We start from the raw sequence: 23,177 nt of genomic DNA, 5'->3' as shown, positions 1-23,177 counted from the left end.
TATGCTATTAGAATTAAATGCCAGCGGCTAGCTTCTGCCCTGCTTAAGCCTCTGTGTTGCATAGTCCATTGTCACTTTCACTATTATGTCAATATGATGTCAACTCAAGCATGATACACTTTCACTGCTAATGCATGTTTCAGTATACATGATAAACCTCCACTTGTTTGCTTGTTTTATGGGCTCATCAGAATCTGCAGTGAGGCCAATCTTGAACCATTAAAATGTTTCCCTGGGAATTTCTGTTTGACTGGAGGAGATCAGCAAAAGCATTAGTTGCAATAAAAGACTATGCCCTATTGTTGCATGCAAAGTATCTCTTTAGAAGTGTCTGTCTTCATCTTTGCAAGCTTTCAATAGCAACTTAATGATCTTTGTCAAATGGAGATCCTGTTACTGTCAGCAGCAGAAGGCATATGTCCAGACAGAACAAAGAAGCACTTATTTTCACATTCCACTGATGATATTGAATGATAATATTTTTGTGTAGTCCTAAAAACTTATTGTGCAGTTACTGTGGAAATCATAGAAAATATAATTACAATGAAATGTTTTGTGAAGGGAAGTTAGACTCCCTAGATATATTGTAGTTTTGAAATGCCTGTCAAATTCTGAATAATAACCCTTTGCCCATTATTGCACACAGTGAAACAAGACAAGATTCCTTCTTGTCTTGCAGTTTGCTCTTCTTTGATACTCAGTAAAGCTAAGAAGTTGTGCTTGATAGTTAGCTACAGAAGTCCCTAGATAAATCAATCTTTGTATAGATTTTTGATGAATCACTAATGGCTTAATAAAATTTATAAAAGGAACTAGGAAACTAGGGAATGGGTGGAGAAAGAATATAAAGAAAAATTCAAAAGTATTACAGATAGCAAAGAAGGAAGGTAACTGTAATTTCTTCTTGCCTGAAAAATGCAACTATAGGGATCATGACATGTCACCTGTCCTGTCTGTAAGAGGGAAAATTAGACAGCGTACATCTGGAACATATATGAAACATACAGGAATGAAATTGCAGCTGCCTATTTCTATTCATGGTAATATTTCTTAGTTTTCTCATTAATCTCCTACTACCACGTATTTCTCTATATTCTGCTGATGTGTCTCAAGTGCTGTCCCACATGTGCAAACTCAAAGATACCTCAAGAGAGCCTATTAGCTCCTGGGTTCTCAAGTATTAGTTGGACTTCTTCTCGAGAAGCATTGCTGGTGAATACCACTAGCAGTTTCAGGAGTGACCCATTAAGTAATATGTTCATACCAATATTTGCAGAGAGCATATTGATTAAATATTATGATGGATATAATGCACATGAAAGAGAGAAGTGTTTTTCTTTCTTCTCTCTATATGTGTGATCCCAGTTTCAAAGTGTACCAGGCAAATGAATTGGATACTTTCCTGGTTATTGATAGGCAGTAGAGACAGCATTTCTTATTGAACTTACTGAGACTGAAAAATTTAAGCAAGAGATCCACCCAAACCCAAAGATATTTCTGAGCAGAAATACTGCTTGCTTCTGTAAATAAGCTCTCTCTCTCTAGAGTCTCCAATGTTTTTATCATCTCCTGAGTTGTATGACTGTGGTACAGCATATGAGCGAGCTGGATCAATTTTTGTCACTATGCTTAAAGATTTGTTTGCTGTAACTGAGAGTAAGTCTCCTCTTTGTTCTGGGACTGTGGTCTTCAGTCATGCTGCAGCTAAGAAGCTTCATGTCCTCCAGTCAGTCAATCAGAAAATTATTCTTTTAATTTTCTTTAATCTCAGCCAGTGATTACCTTTCATATGTTTAAGAAAATCTTTGAGAGTTGCCTGAGGAACATTTTAATCTTCCTTGTTCTTTTCCCCAAATTGTAGGATATTGCTATTGTGTTTCTTTTTGAGGGTCCTCCTGTCCTCCATATTTCTTCCATGAGAGGGAGTTCTTTATGGCATCACTTTGGGCCTTACTTATTTGAGTGCTGAAGGAAAGTGTAACTATTTTTTCTGTCTTCATCTTATTTCTTGAAAACTATTTACCATGTTCCAAAAAACTGTGTTTGTGAAAGTGTGTAAGGGAGTACAGTGCAGTAATTGCCAAGAATTTCTTAAAACCCATGCATTCCTAATGACTGACCCACACTTCACATGCGCTGGCCTTTGTTTTCATTCCACAGATGGCAGTGATGTTGACAATGAAGAAGGCAGTGCAACTGAGAATGAAGAAAATGTCAAAGGAACAGGTCAGTAGTGTAGATTAAGGCCACACTCAGATGTTTTCTGATTATCTGTATGATTAAAAGAGGAGGAAAGGTCTCCCTCTGACATACTGCCTTCTCTTATGTATTTTTTTTCCCTCCATGACAGATAAAGGGGGGAAGAGAGCCACACCAAGAACCAGAAGGGGACATGCCAGAGGGAGAGCCAGGCGTGGTTGTGAGGAGGATGAGGATGATGAAGATGGGACAAGAAGAGCTGGGCATCGCAGGCATAGAAACCGTAGAGGACGGGGACGAGGAGCTGGAAATGAGGGCAGTGATTCTGATGGGGACCCTGCAAAAACCAGGAAGAACCAGGCAAATCAGAAATCCAAGGAAGATGGTGAAGAAGAAGAAGATGAGAAAGGGGGTAAAAGTGGGAAAGGCAAAAATGAGAAGAAACAGGACAAAAAGTCTGATAAGAAAGGAAAAAAAGAGAAGGCCAACAAAAAGAAAAAAGACAAAAAGAAATCAGGATCTGGGTAATTCAGTAAAATAATTTTTTAAAATATAAACCCATAGTTATCTTACATAAAACCTGCTTTCATTTATAGCTGTAAAATACTGAGAGTCATTATCACTCCCTTACTCATTGCAGCCCAATTAGAGCTGCACAAATACTTTTTTTTGCTGCAGTGAGGAAATGCTGGCTGAGTGAAATGGAACCATTCCACAGAGTCATATCCACTTCAGTGGAACAAAGTCAGGGATTTGTCACAGGTCCAGGGTGGGACCTTGGGAAACGTCCAGCCAGGTCCTTCTGGGACTACCGATACTGTGAGGATTAGGTCAAATCTGGTCAGGCAGAACAGGAACTCAAGCCAGGGTTACCGTTACTGTAGTTAAATATCCTAGGTTTATGAACCATTCTCTGGAGAAAGGGAGTGAAAGTGACAGAGGAGGGGAGCAAATGACACAGAGAGTTGATAACAAGTGAGATCTATCCTGCTTTTTCCTTTCCCAAAACTAAAATCCCCCAAATACCAAGCTGATAACCCTCCAAAAACCCAAGGTCTAGTTTTATTTCCAGTGCAGAACTAAAATTTTGACACTTTTCACAAGATCAAGTTCTTGTTTCCCAGCCAGGTTTGAGCCAGGTTTGATCTTTTATAAAAGCAGTGCTAAAATTTCAAGAATGCAGAACCAAGGGCTGAGATGGGATTTTTCTGTCAGTCTCCCACTCACTCCCCCTGAAATATTACCATTTACTTTTCCAAAGCATTTAATGCAACCTGGGGTCTTTGGAAGACCCCACTGACATGAAGCATTTCAGAAAATGATTTTCTATTTTTTTTTCTGCCATCCTGGCATTCTCTTCCTCCCTGTCCCTTCTTGTGCTATTAAAAGGAAACACCCCCTGGGAATGTTGTATAATGGAGCAAATGGAGCTAGACATGCTTATCTCAGTAGAGAGGGAGAGAGTTTCCCCTTCCCCCATTCAGCACTTTCTACAGCTGTTTGTGTTCCCAAAGGCATCACTCGAGAGTACAACAGGAGTCAAAGGAAAGAAAAAAATAGTGAGACACGCTGTTGCATTAATTTGTCCATCATCCCATTTCAATATACTTCTACTTCATTTCCTTTCCCTACAAAAATGCCTAAAATCTTTCTTTGTGCTGGCTTTTAACTGTGGTGCAAATTATACTCCTCTGTGTAATTTCCTTTACTCATATAACAACAGTCCTGAATGTGTCAATCCATGTTCTTTGCTTATTATTGTCTTCCATTGTAAACATTTACTGAGTGATAACTAAAAAAAGACCACTGAAAACATAAAACTGAATGAGGGCACAATGTTTGTCATTGTCTTCCAAAGTACTTAACATTAAAATACATATGTTTGGGTGAAATAATTAGAAATTGCTGCCTGGATCAAGATGTTTTTCTTGAAGTAGTAAGCATAACATCTGAGGAAAAACTGAGGATGCTGTGGAAGATACCTCAAGAACCTTATATTTTTAGATTTTTAAGGGACCAGTTGACAAGATTACAGAGTAATAAATATAGTAATATTTTTAAAAGAAAAACAAAATTAATGTAAAACCAAAGGAAAATAGCCTGGTCATCAGTTTGGCTGTGATTCAGATAAAGGATTTACAAATCTTCAAGACAGAAGAGAAGGATGGCAGCATAGAAATATAGCCTGTCTACCAAGTCCATGAGGACCTATCACAATAAATGCTATGTACTGTTTAAACGTATATCTTGCTTATGTAGTTTTTTAATTGCCAAGACATTTCACCTTGAAAAAGCATGATAAGGGTAAAATAAGAAGTTGAGAAATTAAAAACAAAAAAAATCCCTGAGTTGAAAAGTAAAATTTAGTGTGATATTATTCCACAGGGAGTTAATATTGTATTTGCTGGTGTCATTGCATATTTTCCTAAACTCTTCAAACACTGCCCTTTTTGACTACATGAGTAGAATCTGCTGCTGTTACCCTCTTCCTCCTCCCTACTTTTCACCTAAATCAGGAAAACCTCTTTATGCCCTAATTGTTCTACATAAAGGACATAAGAGAATCTTAGATGAACTCTGTTGATTTTTAAATTTTTTTTAACCTGATTATTTTGATCTCTGCTAATTTTTGGAGTAAGTTTCACAGGGTGATTCTATGGTGAAAGGAGTGATTCCTGGGTGAGTTTTAAATCTTCTGCTTTTAGATGCTATTGGTTGTTGATGTGGCTGTTGATTGTTACCTGTTAATGAGGGTGTGAGGAAGGCCTGCTCTGTTCTGTTCATATTCATCATCCCAAAAATATTCATGATAAATTTCTCCTTATTTTCTCACTGTGAAGATCTATGATGTTCCTAGGTTGAAAAGATATGTTGTTCTTTACAGGCTTGTCTAATTGTGACTGATTGGTCTTAGAAACCTTATACAGTCACTTGAGCTACAAATCCTCAGGGAAGGAATTTTATATTCTGCCTAGATTGTGCAATTTCTGTTTTTACTGCATAGCTCTTTATGTGAGCAAATCAACTGATTTTTAGTAGGACTACTCAAGAATATAAAGCTTATGCAAAAGTCCAGATGTACATGGAAGATTAAGGCAGCACAGGCACTGCAACTTTTTGCTAGCAGGAAGACTGCTGAGGAGCACTAACTGTCATAGGATGTTGTGGGGATTATCAATAAACAATAGAATTTTCACAAAAAACCTAGGAAGAAATGTAGTCAAATTTATTCACTTGTCACTCTAGCCTCTAAAAGTCCTACCAGTATTTTTCCTGAAAACATCCAAGCTCCAAGAAAACATTTTCATCTTAATCTTTACAGCTATAAAATGGCTTTTACAAAAATCATGAGAAAAGTAGATTACATCCATAAAGAGGAGATGAAACTAAAACCAAAACACAGATGTATAATATGGGTGTAAAACCAAAACACAGATGAATAGTATGAGCAGGTTCCTTATGTGTGTGATTTAAGGAAGCATGATTAATTTCAAGAGCTCTACTGACTTAGGAAAAGATGCACTGTGTGCCTTGAATTGGAGCCAAGGAAGATGGGGGCTTGATGTGAAATTATTTAGAGAGTGAACCCATCTGGCCTTCAGATGTATGAATCCTCATAACCTTTCATGAAAGGCTAAGACTTTCAGTTGCAGAAGAGAGAATTCTGATTTCTTAGCTTGAATCTCATAGAGTACAACCACTCGTTAAAAGAAAAAGGTGCTGTAACTGCCTAAAATTTGACTGTGTAGTGTAAACACTCTTCAAAATACTGATTTCTTAACAGTGCTTAGAAATTTGAAATTTTTATTATTTTTCTGGTTCCAAAGGAAAGTGAAAAATGAAATATGAAACATGTTTGCAAAGGCAAATATAACAGTGGTGGGCAATGGGCACAAGAGCCAATATTATCCCTACTTCACCTCTTGTGCTCTGCACAGCTTCCTTTCCTCAGTAAGTTCATTGCACTAGCACCTGCCACTCATATTTCCTACCACTCTCACTGCAGTGTCATAAAACTTCATGTTTCTATTTTTGCAAAGCCCAACAATCTTCTGTCACAGGAAATCCTCAGTATTGGGCATGTTGCTGTCTGCTTTGTAAAATGCAAAGTAGCTGATTTTAACTACACATTTAAAGCTCTCTCAAAACTAGACTCCTTTAATCCTTCTGTTCCTCTTTTTACATTATAATGCCTCAAAATTATATGCATAAATCTTTTTATTGACCTTCATCCATTTGACTTAAGTTTTCATACAGTTCTTCACTTGCTTGTGGCAATACTGGAATAACAATAAATATGTCTGGTGTTCAGTAGCACTTTCTGTAGATTTATGTTTTCTTTGGCACTGCTTTTTATCACATGAAGTCTGAAATTTCATGACTGATGGGTTCAACTTTCTAATGTGACTGTCTTTTCAATAAATAGCATTTGAGTCTTTGATAGAAGAACATCTGAGAAGTATGAGAGTCTCTTTCTTTCCTTTGTTAAATTACTCCTCTGTGTCTGAAATTTTTAAACTGATCCTCTGTAGCTTTTAATATAATGATGTGTGTTTCATGAAAACTAAAGGTAGATGACCAGTGAGAAATTTGTATTTTGTTGTGTAGCAAAAAGAATTTTGCTTTTATTGTATTTGTTTGTTTTGAAACTCATATATGTTTTTGCTGATAAACCATTTTTTTTCTTTATGTCACACAAATCTTTAACTACAGTTCTATTATCTGTTTTGGTAGAGGAAAAAAATTATAATTCTTTAGTTATCCAGAGGATAGAAATTATACAATTAGATGACTTAGGTAGTGAAGCATTGAGCTCTGACGTCAGATTTTGAATATCAAACTCTCAGAAAGGTGAATCATAAGCAAAACAGTCTGAAAACTGCTTGCTTGATAAAGTCTGAATGTACTGTTCCCAAAACAAGCTAGAAAAATATTTAAAGAAACCCTGCAGTACATTTTCAAACATTCAAAACAGAAGAAAAAAAAGGCAAAAGAAAGCACAACGAGAAATGCATTAAGCTGCTTTTACTAAGTTCTCACTTACTGGTAGTCATCACTGTCAGCTTTTTAGGGCAGGAAGTCACAATCTAATAATTTGCTTTCTATCATTTTCCTCTTTGCTGACATAAGAAGAGGAAACACCTCTTCCTAATGAACTGCAATATGCCATTCTATGAGATGTAAGTTTGCTCACAGAAGAGGATATCTATGCAGGTTTTAGGAAAGTGGACATTGCCTTAATCAGCAATACTTTCCAAAGATACTACAAACCAGTGCATGGATAAGAAGTTTAGATTACAAACACAACGCATCTGGAGATGCCATTACTATTGCATCTGCTTACTCCAAGTGCTAAAACACATCACAGCCTTGCTGCAATGTGGCTTTGAATCTTTCCCATCTCTGAAATATTACTGCCTTGAGCATTGGACGGGCTGTCATCTGGTGTTTAAATTTGTCTTTGCTGTGGCTGTGGTGTCTCATTTTTGCTGTGGCACACTGAAATGGGGTGAACAAGTTAATTTGCATGGCTGCAGTTGTAGCATCCTCACTTACCCATTGTGACTTTGAGTTGGACTCTTAGGAGGTTGGTTACTCCTACAGGAACAATCTGCGTTTGTCAGATACTTCCCCGAGAACGATGCCCAGTCTCCATGGGATCCTCTGGGTGTAGTGCTGGTTCAGCTGCGGCTCAGCACTTCATGTGCAGGCTTTGCCTTTCATACTAGAATTAGTAATAAGTCCAAGTGAACTGTGTCCTCTCTTCTGTACAACAGTGAAGGCATTTATGTAGGTCTCAGAGTTAACAAGAATTAACACTGAGTATGTGCTTCAGTGAAAATTTCTGTCCTTTCTGAGTTTTGGTGATAGTTTTTTTTTCTGCTTTTGTTTGAAGGTCTGATTCTGACTCTGAGGAGGAGCCGATTACAGAGGAGGAATTGGCCAAACTGAAAGAAGAGGTAGAAGAAAAAAAGAAACTAATCGCCACACTACGAAACAAGCCATGGAAGATGAAAAAGAAGTTGTCTGTCCTGAAGTATGGTTTGATTTATGTGATTAATATCTGCCATCCTTCCTTGCACTTTGCACTGTTTTTCTGAACTTTCACTTTATTTCTAGACCTACTGACACAATTAATTTCAAACCATCTCTAATCTGTATTTCCCAGGATGTGCTTTCACAGAAAGTGGAGGTAAATGACATTGCACATCAGTGCTTTCTTGTCTCTGTAGACCTGAAATCAAATATGAAAAACTCAGATCTTTTTCTTTTTTAAGTTTCCATTACACCCCCCCTGAAAAATCTTTCATTTTCTTCAGTTAAGTTCATGCTGGTAAAACCTTCCATTGGTAAGTTTAATATCTCATTCAAGAAAAATGATGCCATTTCAGGAATACCTCAAGATTACTGGGGTGGAAAGACAAGATTTATCTTTCTATTCTAACTTTTTGGAAAGTAAAACTTTTTTTTTTTTAACTTACTGAAAAGCAAACTGATTGGAAACTGAGCTCATATTTTCCTGCATTTTTAGATATGCCACATATAAAACTGTATTTTGCCCTAGCAAACCTATCACTACATCTTCATTAAGACTAAAAATTAAGTTTTCATTTACAGTTAAATTTCCACCAAGCACAGGAAACTGGGTAAACACAGAGAACTTTATTCCTTTGCCAAAACTGCTATGCTCCTCTGTTTTGAATAAGTCATTCATGGCAGTACTGCCCAAATACGAACAAATGTATAGTCATGTTTCATTAGACACATCTAACAGAGAAAAGATAGTCTCTCCTGCAGATAGTTTTTGATATGGATAGAAAACACAGACATAATGGTAGGAGACAGCATATGAAATATGGTGTGGAAGGTCTACAGATTTTTCCTTCTAGAAGGTAAGGTCATTTTGGGAAGGATACAGTTGCAAAGAGGAAATGCAAGGTATGTTGTGAAAGTAGGTGACATGGAAGGGGGTAAAAGAGAACAAAGTACCTAGGAGATGCAGAGTGGAAGCATTGTGAGAGAAATTCAGAAAAAAAAGATGAGCAAATTTGATAATCAGATAGAAATTATTTTATTTTGCATAGGCTATAATTGAAGAATTCCCATGTACATAAAGTTAAAATTTTTTGTATTCTTACTATGAATGGAGTTTATATTTTTATAGCCATTCTTCTATCCCAGCATTCCTAGCAATTCCTTGCTCCTAGGAAACTTCTTAACCTGGTGTGGCAGTTAGACCATTACTTGTTATTGCTCTTCCATGTGGGTGGTGATGAAGCTGCAAATGTTGTCCAAGGGCAATCAAAAGAGACTTCCGGACTTGGGATGGTTAGTAAGGAAAGCCAGAGCAGAGGTAATTTTTCCCTCTATCCTTTGAGTTGCAGGCAGTGACACTGGAAGAAACAGATGGACCCAGTCTATTATTCATGGCTCTGGTCTATTAATACATGGCTTTGTGGCTGGTGTCACCAACAGAGTTTTGAATTTTTTAATAACAGGATGATTTACATTGTACCAGGCCTGCTGGTGTTGGATGAGATTTTATTCTCTCAAATGAGGAACAGGGTCTTTGCTCATGAGCTAGTGGGCCTGCCTGACAGAGCTTTAAACTAGACTTGAAGGAGGAAGGGGATAAAAGTAGGGTCTCCCATGACAAGCCCTGGGAAGATGCACCAAAGTTTGAGAGACAGGGTGCTGGTGAAGGCCCTCAGCCTGATGTGCTGGGTACACTGGACCACACTTGAAGTCTTACAGAGAGAAGCCAGAGGCTCCTGAGGTAATAGGATCCAATAGGCGAAACACAGGGGAAATACTTCAAAGGAATTAAGGTGTGTTCCTCTAAAAAGGAGGAACCTGTTGTTCCTCTAACACGGCCAACAGCCCTGCTGAGGTGCCTCTACACCAGTGCACACAGCATGGCAAAAACAGGAGGAGTTGGAGACCATTGTGCTGCTAGAAAGCTGAAAGCTTCAATTACTGACACTTAGTGGGATGAATTCCAGTGCTGCGATCAATGGCTACAAGCTGTTCAGAAGACACAGGTGAGGAAGGAGAGTTGAGGAGGTTGCCCTCTGTGTCAAGGATAGATTGTGAAGAACTGTCTCTGAAGAATGGCCATGAGCAGGTTGAAAGTTTATGGGTAAGAATTAGAGACCAAGTCAACAAAGGGAACCTTGTGGTAGGCATTTACTACGGGCTGCCCAATCAAGGGGAGCCTATTGACAAAGCCTTCTTACTCCAGCTGCAGAAGGCATTGCGCTTGCAGGTTCTCATCCTGCTGGGGGACTCCAACCACCCTGACATCTGTGGGAAAAGCAGCATGGAGAGCTGTAGGAAATTCAGGAGACTCCTGGAGTGCACTGAGGATAACTTCTTAGGCCAGGTAATAGACAGTCCTCTCAGAGGGGATGCAATACTGGACCTGTTGGTCACCAATGCAAGTGAGCTCATAAGAGGCGTCAAGACTGGAGGCAGCCTGGGCTGCAGTGATGATGTACTGGTGGAGTTTGTAGTCCTGAGGGATATGCGACTGGTGTTTATAGTCCTGAGGGATATGGGAAAGGCAAAGAGTGAAGTGAGGACCCTGAATCTTAGGAAAGCAAACATCCAGCTGTTCAAGGAGTTAGCCAATGGGATTCCCTGGGAAACAGCCCTCAGGGTCAAAGGAGCAGAACAGAGCTGGCAGATCTTTAAGGATGTTTTGTGTAGAGCACCAGGGCTCTCAATCCCCATGTGTAAGAAATCAGGGAAGGACTGCAAGAGACAGGCATGGATGAGTCAAGATCTGCTGGTCAAACTAAAGAACAAGAAGGAGATGGACAGGCAGTGGAAGCAGGGACAGGTATCCTGGGAAGAGTATAGGGACATTGCCTGGTTGTATAGAGATGGGGTCAGGAAGGCCAAGGCCAGCTGGAGCTGAACTTGGCAAATGATGTGAAGAATAATAAGGGCTTCTATAAGTATGTCAACCAGAAAAAGAAGATCAGAGAAAGTCTATGCCCTCAATGAGCTTGACTGGCAAACTGGTAACAACAGATGGAGAAAAGGCTGAGGTACTCAACAACTTTTTTGCCTCTTTAGCAACCTCTTTTCCCACACCTCTTGAATGGATGAACCTCAAGACAGGGACTGGAGAAGCAAAGTTCCTCCCACTGCAAGAGAAGATCACGTTTGATACCACTTGAGGAACCTGAACATACATAAATGTATGGAACCTGATGAGATGCATCCCAACTCCTGAGGGAATTGGCTGATGTAGCTGCCAAGCCACTGTCTGTGATATTTGAAAAGTCATGGCAGTCAGGTGAAGTCCACAGTGACTGGAAGAAGGGAAACATGGCACCTATTTTCAAAAAGGGTAGAAAGGAAGACCCTGGAACTATTAACCTTTCAGCCTCGCCTCTGTGCCTGGGAAGATCATGGAACAGATCCTTCTAGAGGCTATGTTAAGGCACATGGAAGTGATTCAAGACAGCCAGCATGACTTCACCAAGGGCAAGTCTTGCCTGACCAACTTAGTGGCCTTCTGTGATGGAGTGTCTACATCAGCAGACAAGGGAATAACTATGGATGTCATCTATCTGGACTTCTGTAAAGTCTTTGACATGGTCCCCCGTAACATCCTTCTCTCTAAATTGGAGAGATATGGATTTCACGGATGGGCTGTTTGGTGGATAAACAATTGACAGGATGGTTGCATCCAGAGAGTTAGTGGTCAATGGCTCAATGTCTGTATGGAGATCAGTGATGAGTGGTGTCCTTCAGGGGTCTGTATTGGGACCAATGCTGTTTAATATCTTCATCAGTGACACAGAGCATGGGATCAAGTGCACCTTCAGCAAATTTGCAGATGAAACCAAGCTGAGTGGTGTAGTTGACATGCTTGAGAGATGGGATGCCATTCAGAGGGATCTGGACGAGCTCAAATAGTGGATCCATATGAACTGCATAAGGTTTAGCAAGGCCAAGTGCAAGGCACTGCATCTGGGTAGAGGCAACCCCCAGAATCAATGCAGGCTGTGGGATGAAGGGATTTAGGATAGCCCTGTAGAGAAGGACTTGGGGATACTGGTGGATGAAAAACTGGACATGAGCTGTCAATGTGCACTTGCGGCATGGAAAGCCAACCGCATCCTGGGATGCATCAAAAGAAGTGTGGCCAAGAGGTCGAGGGAGGTGATTCCCTCCCTCTACTCCACTCTTGAGAGACCCCACCTGGAGTACTGTGTCCAGCTCTGGAGTCCTCAGTACAAGAAAGACATGGACCTGCTCGAGCAAGTCCAGAAGAGGGCCACAAAAATGATCAGAGGGCTGGAACACTTCTCCTATAAGGAAAAGCTGAGAGAGTTGAGGTTGTTTAGCCTGGAGAAGAGAAGGCTCCAGGGAGACCTTATTGCAGCCTTTCAATGCTTAAAGGGGGCTTATAAGAAAGATGGGGACAAACTTTTTAGTAGGACCTATAGTGATAAGACAAGGGGTAGTGGTTTTAAACTAAAAGAAGGTATATTCAGACTTGGTATAAGGAAGAAATTTTTTAAAATGAGGGTGCTGAAACACTGAAACAGGCTGCCCAGAGAGGTCGTAGATACGTCATCCCTGGAAACATTCAAGGTCAGGTTGGATGGAGCTGTCAGCAACCTAATCTAGTTGAAGATTTCTCTGCTCCTTGCAGGGGGGTTGGACTAGATGACCTTTAAAGATCCCTTCCAACCCAAACCATTCTGTGATTCTATGATTAACATCAGCTGGTTCTCTCAGTCTGCTTATATGACACTGTAAAAAAGATGTTTTTGATGACAACTAGGAAACATATTTGTAGTGAGGGTAAATGGCGATTAACTACAGGTAGAAGCTTCTAAATCAGATGTGCAGCTTTTCACATGATATATTTTAGCTCAGCCACTAGTTATGGGTTTGAATCAGAAGCCCCTCAATGAATGTCTGCAGCCTGTTATCATCCTTTTTGGGTCAGAGGGAGTGGAAATATCAGTCCTTTCCAGCCTTAAAAACATAAGTTACCATGAAATGTTTGTAATTGGATGAGTTCTTCTAGTCATCCTCAGTGAATGCTAAATTATTGTGCTGTTTTTATTCTCTGAGGGGGTGTCCTGGTTTGAGTGAGTGGTGGGGTTTTTTGGTAGCAGGGGAGAGGGCTACCGTGGTGGCCCCTGTGAGAAGCTTCTCAAAGCTCCCCTGGCTCCAAGTTGGACTTGTCTTTGCACCAAGGCTGGGCCAATTAGCTGCCCTTGTGCAGTAACATATTTAAGTAGGGGAACCTGGAAGGACTTGTGAGGAGGAGTTGTGAGGAGAACATCTGTGTGAACACCAAGGTCAGTGGAAGAAGAGAGGAGAAGGGGGGGAGGTGCGCCAGAGCAGACACTCCCCTGTATCCCGTGGTGAGATGGCAGGGCCTCCCCCCTGCCACCCATGGGGGTCTATGGTGGAGCAGATGCTGATTTAGGGCCTGTGGGGGGCCCCACACTGGAGCAGGTGACTACTCCTGGAGAAGGCCGGGACCCTGTGGGAAGAAGCCCCTGCTGTTGTAGTTCAGTGCTGGGAGGATTGCAACACGTGGGGGTGACCCACACGCCCGTGGGAGTGACTCATGTTGGAGTTGGTTTGTGGAGGACTGTCTCCTGTGAGGGGGGGACTGCGCTGGAACAGGGGAGGAATGCCAGGAGATTCCCTCCCCTGAGGTGGAAGAAGCAGCAGGACTGACTGCACCCCCCATTCCCTGCCCTCTGTGCTGCTGGTGGGGAGGAGGTAGAGATATGGGGAGAAAAGCTGAGCCCGGGAAGAAGGGAGGGGTGGGGGAAGGTGTTTTAAGAATGTGGTAATGCTTCCCATGGTCCTACTCTGTCTGTTGTTGTTAGTGTCTGTATTAAATTCATCTTCTTTTTAACTTCCCCCAACAAGTCCATTTTTTGCCAGTGCCTTAAAGGATTTGGTCATCCCTCCCTGTCCTTATCTCAGTCTTCTGGGTCCTTTGCTTCCCTCTTTCCCAGCGCTGGGGGGTAAGGAGATGAGCTCAAGCCATGGCAGGTGGGCTTTCTCAATTAAGCCAATAGTGAGTTTTCAAAATCCCACCCTGGTTATCTGCCTTTTTACCTTAACAATTTCCTTATTAACATTCAGGGTGAAGTGGTCCTTGTACATTCATCATGGGAAGCAATTCTACCTAAAAGTCCATTCATTTATCAACTTTCAACATTAATCAACAACCTAGACTGGGAGACTAGACATGCATTCAATTTTATTTGCTGATATCAGAAGGTTTATTTTAGTAAAAAAAAAATGCATCAATGTGCTCTTATGCCAGTTTGTGACAATGAGATTTTTTTTCTATGCTTTGCTACAGTCCTCTCTGAGGTAAGCTTGGAAGCATATTGTCAGCTAATTTACCCTAGAAAAATGTGTATTCCAAGAGCAGATGATTGTTCTTCAGATTAGCTTATTTATTTTGAGTCTACTTTTATTAACTGAGGAATTAACTTTTATTACTGTATTTCTCTGTCAAATATGATTCCAGAAATCGTCACTTTTCATTCCAGGCAATCCCAGATTGTTCTGTAGGGAGTCATGCATATCTTAGCAGACAAAACACATAAATCCAACAAACAGCTAAAACAAAAAATAAAAGCTAAAAACTAATATTTGGTCATGTTTTAAAATTTATGTGCTGAGAAATAGGCATTTAATTCTGTGTTTAGCATCTTAGATGAAAATTATGGAATTTGGAAGTACTCAGTCCCTTTGAAAAAATAAAACCCAATCATTTACATACCAAAATACAGTCATAGACTAAGTTTTCTAGAGTCCTGTTTATGTAATTTGTTCTTTGGAGCCTAAGTTAACTGAGGTGCTGCTTAAAATAAGAAATAATATATTATCAATGGACACTCTATTATGATTGTAGTTATAACAATAGAGGAGTTCCTATATCAGCACATTTTAGGGTATCTATGTATTAGTTTTGTATTTTAACAAGTTATTTAAGATTTATACCAGAAACTTCAGTCTGGTATATTGATATTATTCTTGTACATGTGGAAAATGGACACACACTGGCTTTAAGTGTCTTAAACTCATAAATCAATAATGTGACTTTTGAATACTCTTATATTGTCATCTCCTGCTGTTGAAACTTTTGGTCAACAATTATTATTTGTGAGTATTTCCCTGTCATCTGCTTCTTCACCTGTGCAGGTTTCAAAATATTATGGGATGTGCAGGGAAAAAAAAAGAAGCAGCCTATCTTCATAGATGTAAAAGAAGAAATTTCCCTATTCTTTGTCTTCCAGCTTCCACAACAGAGAGATACTTCATTGAATATTTCTTCTCAGCATTATCAGAAATGTTCTTTACTGTGTACCAAACTCCAGTTTCCTGTTTGTTCTTTATTAGCACCTATTTTTTTTCCAAGAATGAAAAAAAATGCTCCCCAGGAATGCTCAAGGATTTGTTACATATTTGTGACAAAATAAAACCAAAAAATATACTTTTTTTGTATTATTTTGAAAAGTGAATATTAGGGTTAATTAGGACTTTTCATTCTAAATATAATCATTTTTGAAAGAAGTGTTAATTTGGCAGAACAAACTACTTTTTGGGAAAGATTTAATTTCCACTAAATTCTGTCTTTTAAAAAAAGTGATAAGAACACTTAAATTGTTGAAACATTTTGCTAAAGCATTTTCAAAACTGGACAACCCCCTCACTTTGATGATTCAAAACCAGTTTCTCTGGTGGGAGGGTTTTTTCATAGCTTAAAAAATATAAGGTGCGAAAGATGATTTCTAGTTAGCTCTAGTGACTACTTTGTAAAATAGTTAATGTTTCCTTCATTCTTTTGTTCTGAAAATGCAGGAATAAACAATAATTTTAGAACACAGATGCAGAACTAGCTGCTCGGTAGAAAATGCCTCTGTCAAAACCTGACTGAGACACTCATTGCTGAAATGACGTTCTTAATAGAGCTGCAATGGTAAATTAGATCAGCTCTAATTTCTAATTTACATCCCTGTGTCTAGAAAGATGCATTTCAAACAGCCTCTGATTATTATCTGAAGAACTGTAACTAAGGATACTACTGTGCTGCAGAGTGTCTCTCTGTGGCTTGAAGTTGCTCTTCAGCCCTGTCAGACTCTAACCCCACCTGACATCATGGTCACTTCTTTACAGGTCTGGAGATGTGAAAAAATTGAGGAAGAATCCACAGAGAAAAATGAAAAGATGTTATGCAGGAAACAGCATCACCACTCTCCCAGGACCTTTGTAATAGACATGTTAGGCTGCAGGCTGGGGACATAGTGGTCCATGCTGTTGAGAGCATGAGTGTGGCTGGAGTCCAGACTTTTTCTTGTTTCCAAGACAAATATTCTCCTTGTTATTATTTTCATTTTCCTTCCACAGGTTTATGTGGTTTTTCTATGGGAGATGATAATTTGTACACTTTTCCTCTTGACACTGCCTGCACAAAATTTCCTTTTGACAGGCCAGCACAAGAAGAGCCATCAGATGATAATGACCACCAATCATTGCCTGCAAGACTGAGATTTAGAGTGCAGGCTGAACTACTGAAAAGGTTTTTGTATTAGAAAAACATACAAAAAACCCCCAACCTCATGGGCCACAGCTTCAGCTATTGCAAATTGGAAAACCTCCAGGGTTTCCCAATTTATTTTCTGAGGGTCTGATTTTGGGGACTGCATTCTCCTGGTTGGGTTTTGCACAGATATGAAGGAAAGGGGAAGTTTTAAAAGCTGTGCTACTGTGTTTGGCTCTGGTATACCAATTTTACTCCTCTTGTTAGTGCACATAACACTTTAGATAGCCAAAGTTTTGGGCTATAAAATAGCAAAAGACTATTAACAACTATGTAGTTTATATCCACCAGCAAAACCTATTGTGGTACCATATAATAAGAGAATTGAGCATGAGAATCCAGAAATGTGCCAACAGTGGTTTACAAAACAAGTGAAATGACAATATATTAAAAAAAAAAAAGACAGTCAAAAGTCAAGCTGAGGCTTTTTAAAGGACTTCCAGTTAAATACAGAACATAAAGAGATCCATGACAACTTTTTGTTTCTTCTAAGAAAAACAGAGCAGAGCAGAGCAGAGCAGTCTTCTCTTTGTCTGCCAGGGACAGAATATAATGTGGCGATTTTTCAGTATTTTTTTAGCATGATTTATTTTATTACAGGACTGAGATTACCCATCAACACAGATGAATTGGAAACAGAATATTTTATAACCATACAAAACTCCAAGATGTGTAAGGTGCATGTGTGGGATGGTAGAAATTTCTCATCTTTCGATGTGCTCTCTGTAGTCCAATGAATCAGTATTTCGTCTCTCTTACTGTGGACATACTGGCAGTCCTGGAGGCCAGCCTGGATATCCTGGAGGCCAGCTGGGTATTAAATAACACTATAATTTGCCCATTATTACTACTGAACTGCTTTTCAAGTGAGCTGTGCCTGACAACCATTGTTTTGCAGTCAGTTTTTAACCAGTCTTTTTAGGACTCAGAGAGGTCCTCAGTGATCAATATTAATATGACATTTCTTTTTGATGAGTTTTTCGATCTTGGAGATTGAAACCTTTCTGAACCATTACTGAAAAATGTGAGAAATCCACTTGAATCCTATTCATTAGTAACAACCTCTGAGAGCTGTAATTCATCCTCTTTCTGCAACACTGAAGTGCCCCAAGTACTGTACACCTAGCACTTTGGAAGCTGTAACTCCACACCTAGTATTAATAATTAACTCAGGCTTCTCTGGGACAATAATGCCTGGCCTGATGCAACATTTATTAGTTCCTTGTGTCTGTAATTCAATTAATAAGGTTTCACTGAAGCTTCTTTAAATTCACAGTTAGATAACAGGGCACACTTTGGCCTATCTTGTGATATAGGTAATTTACCTATAACACATGATACCAGTGATTACAAAGCTCAGTTTTGTCGCTCTGCGTTGTTTTTGACACGTCCTCATGTTAGTGAAGTTACATTACTTCCAAGTAGGCGTGCATATATATGTATGTGGGTTTGGTTGTTGTGGTTTCTAAAACAGTTCTATGGCTTTTGGACTACTTTTTATTGCTTAATTCCTGTCCTCACATTTTATTTTTAGCACAAAAGAAATGCAGAAAAGGACAAAGTGTGGCTAAAGTCTGCAGGGATGTACAAATAGAGGTCTTTTGGTGAGACAGTTTAGATATCAGTGTAGTAGAAACTTAAATAACATATTGGACTATATTTAACAAAAAAGAGTATGTGTCACGGACATGGAAAGGATGTTGCAAGCCTGTTCCTTGACTGAATGGTGCCAAGTCATTGCTGAACTTTTAAAGCCAGGAAGCTTAAGTAGAAGTCAGGGAAAGGTCTCCCTAACAAACTAATCACAGAGGTCATGAGTAACATGTTGGGGCTAATCTGCTGCAGAGCTGGTGAGGGAAGAAAAGCTGAGGAGGAGAAGGAGAATATATTCTGTCTGATGGCTCCAGCATCATCTGGTAGTTATGGTTTCTGTATTACTTCCTTGCATATTACTGCTCACATGTTTCTGCCTCATTACCCGTAGGCCCCTTTCAAACTGTGCCTCTGCACTGAATTTGCTTTTCAGATATTTCATTAAAACTGTGGTGGGAATTTTTCACAGAATCAAATTGTTATTGAGATTTGCATTTAACTACCAATTAAGATCTTTAAGTCATGCAAATATTAATGGATGCAGCTAACAGATAGGCTGCTGTGGGGCACTTAATAACTCCTCTGTACATTTGCATGTGGTGGGGTTCCCTTGTAAGACTTAGTCTCTAAATGAGGGGGTATGGAAATGTTATTTAGAATGTTATTGGTGAAATCCACCACACACCAAAAGGTAAAGACATGCTTGTAGAACATCAAAGGTAACTTGATTTCATTTATTCCAAGAGTAGAAAAAGACTTTCACTCTTTTCTTTAACAAAATAATTTTTTTTTTTTTTAAAAATTTCATTTCTTTCAACTGCATAATCATCATAAAGTCATAGAATAATTTAGGTTGGAAAGGACCCTTAAGATCATCGAGCCCAACTGTTAATTTAACACTGCCAAGTCCACCACTAAACCATGTCCCTAAGTGCACATCTACACATCTTTTAATACCTCCAGGGATGGTGACTCAACCACTTCCCTGGGCAGCCTGTTCCAATGCTTGTCAACCCTTTTGGTGAGGAAATTTTTCCCGATATCGAGTTTAAACCTCCCCTAGCACAACTTGAGGCTATTTCCTCTTGTCCTATTGTTTGTTACTTGGAGAAAAGACTGACACCCACCTTGCTACAACCTCCCTCCACACAGTTGTAGAGAGCAATAAGGTCTCCCCGAGCCTCCTTTTCTCCAGGTTAAACAATCCCAGTTCCCTCACTGCTCCACATAAGACTTGTGCTCTAGACTCTTCACCACTTTCATTGCTCTTCTTTGTATGTGTTCCAGTGCCTCAAGGTCTTTCTTGTAGTGAGGTACCCAAAAGTGAACACAGTATTCGACATGTGGCCTTGCTGAGTACAGGGAGATGATAACTTCTGTAGCCCTGCTGGCCACACTATTTCTGATACAAGCCAGGATGCTATTGGCCTTCTTGGCCACCTGGGCACTCTGCCGGCTCATGTTCTGCTGACTGTCAACCAATACCCCCAGGTCCTTTTCCGCTGGGCAGCTTTCCAGCCACTCTTCCCCAAGCCTCTAACGTGTGGGGTTGTTGTGACACAAGTGCAGGACCCGGCACTTAGCCTTGTTGAACCTCATACAACTGGCCTTAGCCCATCAATCCAGCCTGTCCAGATCCTTCTGTGGAGCCTTCCTACCCTCGAGCAGATCAACACTCCCGCTCAACTTGGTGTTGTCTGCAAACTTACTGAGGGTGCACTTGATCCCCTTGTCCAGATCATTGATAAAACTGTTAAACAGGACTGGCCCCAGTGCTGACCCCTGGGGAATACCACTTGCGACTGCCCACCAACTGGATTTAACTCCATTCACCACAACTTTTTGGGCCACACAACATGTGCTTCTTTTTTATTAACTGTGTAACAATTAGTAAATAGGTGATGATTTGTCTATTACTTCACAAGAATGGGAAATATTAATAGCCACAATTTTTAACGCATGTTTGAAACATCATGTCATGGTCAATGTGAAATATGCATTAATAACAAAAGTCCTATTAATTCCAAAAAACAGTGTATCATGACTAGACTAGAATGCAAATGTAAATGGACAACTAAAATAGTACTGTAAGTCCACCATTTAGACTTAGTTGATTTTTTTTCAAGATTTGTACAACAAATTTATAAGTACAGAAAAGCAATATATAACAGAAGGAAAGGAATTGCTTCATATTTCTTTCATGAAACATGAAAGTAGCTTTGCAAATATTGTGCATGCATGGATCTAACTGTTTCTGTGCTCCAGTCTTGCATGGGTAACTCAGTTGACTGCATGTATAATCACCCAGTAACTAGTATCAGATCATCATCTGGTTTGTTTCTGCTGCAATGATGAACCTTGTCCAATGTAGGCCAGTGGAGTGAAAATCTGAAAAAAGCAGATTATAAAGCAGTAACATTTAGGGTGGGTTATAGTGGTTCTGTAAGCAGCACACACTGGAGCAGTGCAGTTTTGGGGAAGAAGGGATGCAGGGGAAAGAAATCCTCAGTCACTGGCAAAGTAAAACCCAGGGAAGAAATCAGGAGAGTCAGCAGCATTAAACCTGGAGATCCAGACCTTCAAAAAGCAATGTTTTGATTTTTCCTGGATAAAAAGCTTAAATACTGCTAACATTCTTGAAAGATTGCTGATGGAGAGTCCAGGAGGCAGAGAGGGATAAGAAATACTTTTTTTTTTTTTTCTAGGAAACCTTGAAAAGAGACATTTCAACAAGTGTACAGAAGGAATGGATTAATGTGAGAAAGAAGCCACAGATTAAGAGTTTAAAATAAATCTTTTTATGGCTTTCATTGTTGAAAGATCCTTCATGTTTTGCCTTAGCTTAATTTTATAGCAGAACATGTTTATGAAAAAGTTCTGTGTTGAGCTACAGATGCAAAATGTGTTCATATCTGCTATGAGGGGTTTCTTTATGTGTTAGTGGTTGTTTTCATGTTATCCCTTAAATTTCTAACTTATTGTTTCACTATAAAAAAACCAACCTACAACTTGAAATCTTAATATTCTGCGCATAACTGCACGGAGTTAGTGACTGAAAGCACAGGTTTTTTACAACTCTGTAGGTTTTAATTTCAGTAATTTTTCATGAACAAGCTCCAATACTTGAATTACCTAGTGACAGAAGTGGTAGAAGATTTTTCTCTTAAATCCAGAATATGATACTCTGATATGGGAGATTGGTACATGTCCAGTTTATTGGATATAATAATAAATTATTATTTATTATTCTGGCTGCTTTTATGGTACTGGTCCACTGTTGACTGCTGAGTTTGTGATGGTTTAGCCCCTGCCGGGGTCTGAGACCACGCGGCTGCTGCCCCTCCCCCACAAAGGGAGTGAAATACAAAGCCCTGGGGCTGAGATAAGGAGAAGTTCAATACAGCAGTGCAACAGCAACACAACAACCAACAACAATAACAATAACAGTAATAGTGATAACAATGTACAGAGCAAAGTATATACTGATACAGCAGTGAGAGAACCGGCTGTGCCAACCCACGCGATCACTTATTCTTCCTGTGCTCGCGCCAGGATGCGATGATATATGAATAACCCGGCTAGAGCTTCCCCCCCACTGCTGGGGAAACTTAACCCTATCCTGGCTAAACCAGGACAGAGTTTAAGAGGAAGCTGCCATCTGGTGTTAGGACTGCCTTACATCTCCTGACAGTGAAACAATTTTAAAACCTGAGGACATGGATTTAAAAGGGAGTCTTGGACACTAGTTTTCTGAAGCTGAAAGAGTCTGTTTTCTCTGACTTATGAGATCACTGAAATTTAAGAGCAGAATTTTCTGATAATCAAAATGAAAGAATGTTGAGCAAAAAAATCTCTGAAGGTCTCAAAGTGGCTTGAAAAGTAATGAAGGCTCAATCAGAGTCAAAGTTAGCTAATGTACAGAAAGATCAGATTCCAAAATCCAGAATACAAATGTGATCCAGAGGTACAGAATTGATAATAAGGGATCTAGAGCCTTAAAAAGATACTGACTCAATCCCTGAGAAACACTTCGAAGTGGTGAATGGGTGGGATATGTGGCTGGGGTGGTGGCTGGGTATTTTATTGTTTTTTATCCAAATCTGTGCATGCCTTGTGCCACAGGGAAAAGAAAAAAAAAAAAAAGTGATTGGATTTGGATTCATGTCATTGTGTATAGCTTTTTGCTTCTGCTAGCATGCATCTCTGAAGGACCAAACAGGATCTCAGGTGGTGGGAAAAGACATGCTGAACTCCCGTGAAGGTCAGGTGAACTGGCAGTGGTCCTGATGCCTCAGCAACTGGGTTTAGGTGTGAGCACTTGAAATGTGACAGTGCTTAGAAGATTCTCAAAGAAGGGAAGCTCTCAAAGAGTGAAAGCTAAATTCAGTAGTTCAATTTTGCACCATCTTAGGAAGCGTAGAAACAAAAAGCTGTACAGAGCCTTGGTACTGTGAGTTAAAGAGACTGGCATAGTGGGTGTCTAGTGGGGAAATGTTTTGATAAGTCTTCAAATGATAGTATGAAAATCACCCTAACCATTTGCAGTTACTAAAAATACAGATTATTTTTAAAGATGTTGAGATTTTTAACCATGAGAAGAGAAATGATGACATGGCTAACAGCCTTCTTTACACATAATTTTAATTCTCCTTTATCACAGATACACCACTATTCTGCCAATGCCATTGTCAGATTTTCAGTTTAACACAATCTTTTTGCTTGCTTACATAAAATATGTGAGCAGAAGATATAAGCGTGATAATTAATTTCACTCAGTGAA

The 23,177-nt window shown here is 39.6% G+C and overlaps 1 protein-coding gene across 1 annotated transcript in view; it reads left to right on the top strand.

Moving 5' to 3' along the window:
* TMC1 (transmembrane channel like 1) overlaps window positions 1–23,177 on the top strand; it is a 70,178-nt gene that overhangs the window by 5,447 nt on the left and 41,554 nt on the right. The window contains exons 2-4 of the mRNA XM_074855822.1: window positions 2,161–2,226; window positions 2,351–2,723; window positions 8,096–8,236. Coding sequence (XP_074711923.1) covers window positions 2,161–2,226; window positions 2,351–2,723; window positions 8,096–8,236 — 580 coding nt within the window. The remainder of the gene's footprint in view (window positions 1–2,160; window positions 2,227–2,350; window positions 2,724–8,095; window positions 8,237–23,177) is intronic.

The sequence above is a fragment of the Strix uralensis genome, chromosome Z, assembly GCF_047716275.1.
Source record: "Strix uralensis isolate ZFMK-TIS-50842 chromosome Z, bStrUra1, whole genome shotgun sequence".
In the NCBI taxonomy this organism is placed as follows: Eukaryota; Metazoa; Chordata; class Aves; order Strigiformes; family Strigidae; genus Strix; species Strix uralensis.
Note: the sequence above shows the minus strand (reverse complement) of the source record. Positions and strands in the feature narration are given on the sequence as shown.